The 10,781-nt window shown below is 41.4% G+C and overlaps 1 protein-coding gene across 1 annotated transcript in view; it reads right to left on the bottom strand.

Moving 5' to 3' along the window:
• LOC121868063 (uncharacterized protein PFD1115c-like) overlaps positions 1 to 10,146 on the bottom strand; it is a 14,103-nt gene extending 3,957 nt beyond the window's left edge. The window contains exon 1 of the mRNA XM_042368328.1: positions 10,072 to 10,146. Within this exon, the coding sequence (XP_042224262.1) occupies positions 10,072 to 10,146 (75 nt within the window). The remainder of the gene's footprint in view (positions 1 to 10,071) is intronic.
• Positions 10,147 to 10,781: the final 635 nt, after the last annotated feature.

Genomic DNA, 10,781 nt, shown 5'->3' with positions numbered 1-10,781 from the left:
GAGAACACACTTTGATAAAACATCCACCTTGAGATAACCTGAATCAAGTGTAGAGTTTGAATGAAGGTTCTTGAGATTTTTTGTCCTAATGTGTTGCGTATCCGTGTTGACATCTCTCTCTCTCTCTCTCTCTCTCTCTCTCTCTCTCTCTCTCTCTCTCTCTCTCTCTCTCTTCGTTTTGTCTTGTCTTTATCTTCTTTTAACATATTTTCCTCCACCTCTTTCTCTCCTCAGCCATCCACATTATTCCTCACTTCTTCTCCTTCCAAGAATACATTAACCGATAATATATAAGACTTTCCACACACACACACACACACACACACACACACACACACACACACACACACTGGCGGCACATGACAGTAATAGGATGTTAAAATAATATGGAGATTGATTTTCTGATAAGGTTTGACGTCAGCAACGGTTGTTTGAGGGCGACTCTTGCGGCGTGAGATACGGGAACAACGTCTGGATACGTAAGCCATTGTAAAACTAAACGACAGTCAGGTGAAAATTACCATCCCTTCACTTTTTAGCTTCTTAACACCTGATGATTAAATGCTCTATAATAATACCTGAGGGGAAGGTTAGGTTAGGTTAGGTTGGGTTGGGTTGGGTTGGGTTGGGTTGGGTTGGGTTAGGTTAGGTTGGGTTGGGTTGGGTTGGGTTGGGTTGGGTTAGGTTAGGTTGGGTTAAGTTCGTGTCTGTTGTCCTAAAATGCTTAATTAAGGTCATATGTATTATAGTTAAGATTTAATGAGCGGTTAAGAAGATATTTAATTATCCGAAACAAACGAAGCCTCATTCACGGTCAGTACAGACAATGATTCATTTATCCGAGCCTCGAGTAACACTCAGAAGTATTTTGTATTTTATCTGTATGCTCATGAGCCTGTATTGTACACCCAGACCTCATCCAACTGTATTATACAACACCCAGATCTTAACCAATACAACACCCAGACCTTGTCCAACTGTATTATACAACATGTAGACCTTAATCAATATTATACAACACCCAGACCTTATCCAGCAACACCCAGACCTTATCCAGTTGTATTATACAACACCCACAATAAATGTCTTGGGATCAGCTGTACGTGGTTAAGAGGGACACTGAGACAGGAAAACGGAAGTGAACTCATTACACGAGAAAGAATTACGTCGTTATGGGCCGGTGAGTGAGATACTGTTGTCGCTATAATACTCTTGGTGGTCCGTTTAGCTTATATCTATTGTGTGTGTGTGTGTGTGTGTGTGTGTGTGTGTGTGTGTGTGTGTGTGTGTGTGTGTGTTCAATGCGTACATGTATATAATCAGTATATAATAGGCGCAACAATACTTCATGAGACTAAAAACTTATCATTAGAATTATATTTAGTAGGTGACAGTGACATAACAACACAACAACTGTGTATCTGTATGTATCTTTTTACTGTTTTAAAATACGGAATTCCTTGACCTGTTTTGATTACTTAATATAACAATGAGAAACATACATCAGTTCACACCACACACACTATTAATTATCTGCCTGAATCACCTCACAGAGACACCACAGACTCCTTCATCAATTCAGAACTGTAAGATCAACATCAATACTCATCAATAATATTTTTTCCCTCTAAATCAAAATAAAGAAAAAACTTACTTAAAAACAATAATGAAAATAATCTTATAAGTAACTCTTTGTACTTTTCCTTAAGAAGAGTACTTAATTTTAATCCATTTTCCTCCATAACACAATAATTCCCAACTTCTTATTAACACGGGAAGGAAAATCATTATGTCAGGGAGTGTGGGTTGTCGTTTTACTGCGAGGCAAAGAGTGAGTGTACAGTAAGGTTGTACATAATACTGCCACCCCCAACCCCCCCCCGTGACATCCGGCCACACTACCGATAAGTCTCTACCAATCTAGTTAACGAGAGAGGATAAAAAAAAAACATCTAATATAATATAGTAGTTTACCCTCACCTGTCTTGTCCAGTTGAGGAAAACACACCTTATAATTTTACGTTACAGGTGGAGATTATTAGCTACAGGTATTACTACTATTATTATTATTTATTTTATTACCGTTATTATTACTACATTATACACAACATACTATATAATACACTAAATTATACATAACCATTAATAAATACACTACAGAATACAACATAGTGCCTATTATAATACAAAATAAAATTACAGTGCCACCTCCTTTAGCTACATAACAGTAACACAGCACATAACAAAATACTGTATTGTAATTAATTTATCATAAAACAAAATATACTAATTTTATGCAGTGCCTTGAACAACACCCACCATTCATTTAATATCTTAATAACTAGGTCACAACTCGTGAATAGAAACAACAACAAGAACCAAGAGATCAGGTGATTATCATTGTGGCAGGGAGAGTCACCTGTGGCCGAGGTTAATGTGCGTGCGGGTGTTATTTGTCGGGGGGCGAGGACATGCGTGCGTGAGGCCGTCCGTGATGACGCACACACGCCGAGGGTCGACCTGTTGGATCCGGCTCACAGGGCGGCTACATGTGATGGAGGTGATGTTTGTCTCTCTCTTACCTGAGGACACACACACACACACACACACACACACACACACACACACACACACACACACACACACACACACACACACACACACACGGTAGTATTATTCATCTTCATTTTCAACTTTGATTATAACCCTTACATGCTTGTGGGCGAGTCTCCTTCGTCTTACCTAAGAACGTGGGGCGACGTCAACGAAGGAAAATACTGGGTACTGTAAGGTGGTGTTCTGGTGCCCTGGCATGGAGCAACTGGTCTCGTTATCGGTGACACTCAACACATAAGGACTGGCTGGTATTTGTATTTAAAACTACGGAATTAAGATGTCACTCTAGTCATCTCAGTCAACGTTTACGATCGAAACTAAAATTATTATCAATATTCATATCCCGGTACATTAATCTTTATTGACTAACCAAATATTTGACGTGATCTGTGACTATACCAGCGTTGGATCCGCAGGCTGTGGCTTTAGAGTTTCACCGCTAAAAGTTAAGAAGTTGAACTTTGAATATCATAAGTAAAGGAACTCCTTACTAAATCATCTCCGAACAGTTAAGAAGCTCAACATTTTCTAAATTGTTTACATGAAGACAGTTTTGACATGAATTTCCAAACAGGTAATCTTATCATCTACCGTAACAGTAAAGGTCAGCGGTTCTACCCCATCAACATCAGAGTCCAGTGAGAAGCACCAAGATACTCCTCGGCTGGAGAGATATCTTAGCAGTTTATTATTGTAGCAAGGGGAAGCCCACAAGAGGAACATATCCGCGTGGCACAGGTCCTCATGTACGTCAGTGACATAGGAGACGGAGCGAGAGCTTCTTCAGGAGTGCAGCTGTCATAGGGTACAGGCTGGTCGTGGCCACCGACTTACGTAGATGATGTAAACGACACCGTAAGTGAAGAGGATGTTATTGTAACTGCAACAGCGTGAGGGATGACTGATCCTTATCTCATAGTATTTCCTTCATTTCTTCTACTTGTACAAATATTTATAATTTTTATACGAAACGTTTTGAATTGGAATCGTATTTTGAGGATTATATTGACATTGTATTATTTCCAAGTAACAGCAAAACTACCAGTATTCACAACACAAGTTCTTGTTGTCTGCAGTGAAGCACAACAGTGAAGTGAGGAGAGCTGTACAGTGACCGCCAGTGAACAACTTGTTGAAGCGTGAAATGAGGCACCTCATCAGCAGACTAAACAATTCTTTAACCCGGAAATAACGACAAATTATAGGAATAACTGTGACAGGAAGTACATTATATAAAGCCTTTTCACCTCGCCTAATGACACGTCTCGAAACACAACATAGAACCAATTTTCAAGCGTAGGAATTTTTTATGTAAGCAAAGTTGATTATTGTAATAGTTATGTTATTATACGTTTTAGCCAATCAACCCAATTATTATCCAAACTCGAGCAACAATTCGCTTCATTTTTAACCTTTAGTTTGTGTCGTAACATCCAGGTAAGTTAAGCTGAGTGTTATAGAAGGGCTATCATCAACTTGTATAGTAATGTGTACTCTTATCGTTCTATTCTATAAATGCCCTGGCAGGACAAACGCCACGTGACAGGCTGCTCCAGTACCTTTATGAATTTAATGTGTATAATTTTCCGTCGACTGTGACACTGTGATAAAATCAGGTCACATTTTGAGGGACACAGATCTCTTGTGGGGGCACAGGGTCTAGGTCTGTCTGAGGATACTGGCTCGTTGGGCTCAAGATTAGAGAGAGACGATATTTCTATACTACTTATCTTAATTATAAAATATCTTATCTAAGTAGAATAAACAATACACCCAGTATACTAACACCCCGTACTAACGTATGTTATATCGAGACACACATACAGCTTACAGTGTTCCTGTATGACCTACACTAAGGCAGGGTGCTGGTACACCTGGGGCTGGGCGACGTTCAGGTAAGGCTTACTAGGTTGGTCTGAAAAAAAATCTTAATCGAAAAATGACTACAACTCACACACTGTCTCGTGTGTCATAAAATATAGTAAGATTTCCTTCCGTGTACTACCGTCCAGTGGACGACTCTTCCTATGTACGAAATGTTCAATACAGATTCATGCGTTGCATCACCTATTTTACACCGAGATCAGTGACAAAAATAAAATTGCTATGATCACGGAAAAAGCTCGTTAACTTATCTCTACAGTAATATCAATGGAGTGAGCTACACACACAAGCGCTGTAATCACCCACGATACATATTTTGAGAACCATTTGTTTTGGCGCGTGTTGTGATGCTGCTGTCACTGCTGGCATGTCCTGGTCGACGTCCGCTTTGGCTCCTGTTTACGCGCGCTTCCGATGGCCTTGAAAATCGTCACACGAAACCGTGCGTAACTGTAGCTCAATTTCCTGGTTGACTCGTCTCGTTGGCCGCTGTCTGTGATTTTTAACCCCAGTGATCACTCCAGCCTTATCCTAAACCCAGAGATATATTGATGAGGTGAGCCCCCGGGGCGAGCCCTCAAACCACCCGCCCGCTGGTTCCCACGGCAACTCACAAAACACATGGCGTGACGTAGTTGTGACGTCCACAACCTCACCCCCAGCCAGGATTGCCAGATGGCAGTTACCTTTCTCGCGGATCTTGGCTGTCGCCATCAGGTGTACGATGAGGAGGGAGAGTGAAAGTGACGAAGCAGTGCCACAGTGCACGGAACACCATGTTATGTCAATAGACATTTTAGAGAAACTTTGAAAAATAAAATCGTTCTAAGCGAGTAGTTGTGGCAGTAAGAGCGGACGTACTTGTATATAGGTTACAGCACTGCTTGACGCATGTGTCCAAATGTTAGCGAGGAACACAGTCAGCTGGCCGCTTCACGTTTCACTTGGCCGCCGCTCACATCCTCTACGGTGAGGCTTTCACTGGCGACACGGGAGGCAGCAAGCAGCCCCGACCCGAGACAATCTTTCCTACAGTTGACAGGCACACACACGTGAGAGCTTGAAAGTGTTGTACTTTATGTTCTGGCGATAATCCTGTCTAAGACTTTCGATTTTCTTTTGACCTTCAATAATGATGGTTGATTTTATTTAAACATTTACTAATATCGATATTCTTTTAGCGTCATCTCTGACATTCACTCACCACAATATTTCTTTACCGTGTATGGGGGGGTCTTTTTTATCATTCTTTACGCACTTAATATCAATATTCCTTTACTACTTTTGGATGATATTATACGAAGATCTTCATTGACCTTAAAATAGTTATGTTATATCCATTCCGTATATTTACACTGGTATCTGATACGCCTTACGAGATTACTAATGATATTCGATCGTCATTCTACCCATGTGATGATGTTAGACCACTTGTTGAGATCAGTTATATAGTTCACGTGAGGCGCTGGACACTTAACTTAAACAGTACTAACAGGATCGAATTCCTTTAAGGTATTTATTAATGATATTCGAGCTTCTTTTCTTTTATCAAGTATCAATGGATTTTGCTTTAGAGTTTACTGAGGGTATTAATGTGTTCTCAGTAAATAATTAAGATACAAGATATTTAAACACTAGGGGTGACGGAGGAGGGGGAGGGGGAGGACGAGGGGGAAAGGGGGTACGTGCTAGGAGCAATACCGATGGGCATTATCAACTAATGCCCCGGGTGGGCGATAGGGGCTGGAGGGTGGGTTAGGAAGGGTGGGTTAGGAAGGGTGGTGTAAGTGGGAGAGGGTGGAAGGTGGCGGGCGGGTGGGTAAGGAGGGAGGAGTGGGTGTGAGAGGATAGAGAGTACGAAAGGGAGAGGTGTTGTGGGTGGAAAAGGATGGGAGTTGGGAGGGGAGGTGTAGGTGGAGGGGAAGTGTGGTTGGGACAGGGTTTGAGGGTAATTATGAGTCGTTCCCCAGTTTGTTTGTTTGTTTGTTTTTGTTGTGTGTGTGTGTACAATTCATTTCAATTTAATATCTTAATAATAAATATATATATATATATATATATATAAATATATATATATATATATATATATATATATATATATATATATATATATATATATATATATATATATATAATAAGAAAGAAAACAACTTTCGTGTAATTCATCTTCAGGATACCTGAAGTGTATAGATTATCACCACCTACAGTAATTATATATATATATATATATATATATATATATATATATATATATATATATATATATATATTTCATGTAGATCCACAGTGAAAACGTGGATAAGATAAATCTTGATAAAATCACACGGGAAAAGGAAACAACAAAGCACCTTAGCTTTCGTCTTTATTCAGGACATCTTCAGAGCAGCTGTTGCTCTGATGTCTTGAATAAACAGCTAAGGTGCTCCGTTCCTATATATATATATATATATATATATATATATATATATATATAACTCAGTCAATCTATATATTATCTATTCATCTAATCTAACACACCATTCATGTCTATCCAGACTATCTATCTATCTATCTATCTGACCCTAGTTTAAGACTCTTACATATTAGTTGTCCTCAGATTTTGGATCAGGGTCAAGGCCGCAGCTGCTTTCTGCCGGGGAGTGAGGCAGTGGTTGACTAACAGACATACACACGTGCGATAGGATGAGGAAACTGAACAGCAGGATTCCCCCTCTTAATCCTTGAGTGACTTTTGATCCCTTCAGTGACCTTCGACCTTTACAGTGACCTCTTAACTCCATCAGTGACCCTTGACCCTTGCAGTAACCCCCAACGTCTTCAGTGACCTTCGACCTTTACAGTGACCTCTAACTCCATCAGTGACCCTTGACCCTTGCAGTAACCCCCAACTTCTTCAGTGACCTTTGACACCTGTGACCTCTTACCCCTACAGTGACTTCTGACACCTGCAATGACCTTTGACCCCTTATGTATCCTACACTATTGTAACCTTCCCAGCGTCCTGAAAATTGTTGAAAGAGGAAAATAAGAAAACGGAGGAAAATAAAAGGAGGAAAACGAAAAACGGAGAAAAACCTAAACTACCAAAGAGAATAATCCCAGAGAAGAAAAGTAAACAAGGAAAAGGTAGAGGAAAAAATGTAAACAATATACCAGGTGAAACACAGGTACGGAACAACAAACACTAACCACAAGTAAACAGCGGCGTCTTGGTTAAGGGTGAATAGTTACGGATAAAATTCCTTGATACACAATACACGAGTTTCAAAGACTATGGCAAGACTATGGCCACACCCTTGATTAAGTTGACCATTATGTACTATAGTGACTCCCTCCCGTCCACAAATAAATTCAAGTATACTTATAAACATTAAACAACATGTATAATTGCCTTACTATTAAAGGGACAATTATATATCGATTTTAGAACTATAATCCATATTTTATACACTACATATAACTTCTGTTCTTCATACCTATCATTCAATAAGGTCTAAACCCCAGGTCTTATGTATACTACAGTGTGTTACTACAGTGTACAAGGCAAAAAAAAGGGGTGCACAATAAACGTGTTGTAGAATAAAGTTTAAATCCTAGGCCTTTTGTGTATTTTAGAGTTTTTTTTTTATGCTACTGCGGGATCAAGGGAGATGACTGGGTGCACAATAAACTAGTTTCTTCGTGGCAAAAAAGAAACATCATACGAGTAAATTGTATTAAATTCTTATGCTTCGAAGTCTCCACACACTCACCCCAGTATGGCAATAGGTACAGCCGTCACCAGTATGTGTGTAGTAGTAGTAGTAGTAGTAGTAGTAGTAGTAGTAGTAGTAGTAGTAGTAGTAGTAGTAGTAGTAGTAGTAGTAGTAGTAGTAGTAGTAGTAGTAGTAGTAGTAGTAGTAGTAGTAGTAGTAGTAGTAGTAGTAGTAGTAGCAGTAGTAGTAGTAGTAGTAGTAGTAGTAGTGCGTCACGGATATAATGATGATAGACCTGTATCCTCCTCTCACTGTCCTCCCTCTCCTTCCTCCCTCTCCCTCTCTCTTCTCCTTCCTCCCTCTCCCTCCCTCCTCTCTTCCCTTTCCTACCTCTCTCTATTATCTCTTCTATATATATACCTGACTTCTTCTTTCTATAATTATTAATCTTCTTTATCTCCTTCATCATTTGGTTTCCTCCTTCTTTTCTTCCCACTTCCTTCCATTTCACATACCACCCAACACCCTCACACACCACCTCTATACATTACATACGCCAGCACACCCTCACACCATCCCAACACCTACCCCACCCCCCGCAGCGCCCTCCTACACCCTCAGACCACCCTCACACCTATCCCAGCACACGTTAACACCCCCCCTACGCCCACACTAGCGACCTGACAAAACCCTTAAATTGGACTCCAGGTAACAATAAATTCACCACTCGGGTAGTGAGTCTCTTTAATAACAAGGACTCAGCTTAAACACACTGGCCCGGCGTGACGTCACATACCAGGTAGATGTGGTCAGGGAGTTGAAATTGGGAGTGGGTGGAGGGCCGGGTAGGGTGGGAATTGGGGTGGGAATTTAGGTGTGGGTTGAGGATTTGTGGTGGGTGGGAGTATGTGGAGGATGGAGTATGGTGGGAGTCGGAGGATGGGGATGAGGGAAGGAAGTTAAGGGGTAGGGAGTGAGGGATTGGAAAGTGAAATAGAGGTGGGATAGACAGTGGAGAATAGGGTATGTGAGGTGGGGGATAGGAATGAATGGTTGAGGGGACAAAAAGGCAGATAGTGGGTCCTAAGGATGAGAGTGAGTTAGTTTGTGGGTGAGGATATAGAGAAATGGGGTGGGGGGGTGAAGGAACACTCACAGAACTGGAATGGCTCCTCTTCACACAGTTTTCTCTCTCTCTCTCTCTCTCTCTCTCTCTCTCTCTCTCTCTCTCTCTCTCTCTCTCTCTCTCTCTCTCTCTCTCTATCTATTCTTTTTACACTTAGCGAAATTAAAAGTTTTGTGAGTATTTAAATATTTTGGGTTCGAGAATTTGTTTTGTGTTTTGATGTGTGTGTGTGTGTGTGTGTGTGTGTATGTGTGTGTGTGTGTGTGTTGCTGAAGGAGTGTGATCTACAATTATTACTAACGGGATAAGAGCACCCATCACCACCCCGTCATCACCCATCACCACTCTCTCCTTCACCACCCCATCACCACTCTCCTCCCTCCACCACCCATCACCTCTCCCCCACTCACTCACCACTCTCATTCCCTCACCAGCCCATCACCACTCTCCTCCCTCACCACCCCATCACCACTCCTCATTCCCTCACCAGCCCATCACCCTCTCACTCCTTCACCACCCCCATCACCACTCTCCTCCCGTACACCCCATCACCTCTCCTCCTTCACCACCCCATCACCACTCTCCTCCCGTCACCAGCCCATCACCACTCTCACTCCCTCCCCACCCCATCACCTCTCACTTCGTCACCAGCCCATCACCACTCTCACTCCCTCACCACCCCATCACCACTCTCCCGTCACCAGCGTCACTCGGGTGTTAATTCCGTAAATATAATCATTCAAATCTCACCAGGAAGCTTTTCTCGTGAACCAATGTTGATCCTTCTATAATCCATCTTTTTTTCTGCTCTTTATCCATCTCCATCGTTTTTCTTCTCCTTATCCACCTATTTATTCCTTTACGTCTCCCCCATTAAGGTGAGGAACACACACACACACACACACACACACACACACACACACACACACACACACACACACACACAGAGGGGAAGATCCTAACTCAATTATTTACACTGAACAGCTTTGTACACCCGCATCTTGAAGGTCACGAGTGTGTGTGTGGGCTCAAGAATTCGAGATTTGGAACAATAATAGTGTCTGAGAGAGATAGAGACTTAAAATTACACATCTTGATATAATGACCAAATTTACATACACCAAGCTTGGGGGAGACACGCACGGTGTTGTTGACTCTACTCAGAGGATGAGGTTTACGGTACGATAACCTTCAGACTATTTTTTATTACTTGCATTTGTTGGCGGGCGCACGATATACATTACACAACAATTTGCCAGGACAACACCCACCCGTGCCTTCTCACCCTAAAATTAGGTCTGGAATTAGAAGTTTCTAATTTTAGCTTTGGGCGTTAGAGCTAAGGAGGAATACTGACAAATGGTTCATAATAGATTTCGTTTTGATTCGTGTATTTAAGTTGCTGTTGTTTATTCGTTTACTTGTTGGCTGTCAACACGAATACTCGGATGGACAGTGAT

Source organism: Homarus americanus, unplaced genomic scaffold (genome assembly GCF_018991925.1).
Source record: "Homarus americanus isolate GMGI-L3 unplaced genomic scaffold, GMGI_Hamer_2.0 scaffold6894, whole genome shotgun sequence".
Classification (NCBI taxonomy): domain Eukaryota; kingdom Metazoa; phylum Arthropoda; class Malacostraca; order Decapoda; family Nephropidae; genus Homarus; species Homarus americanus.
This window is presented reverse-complemented; position numbering and strand designations above follow the sequence as displayed.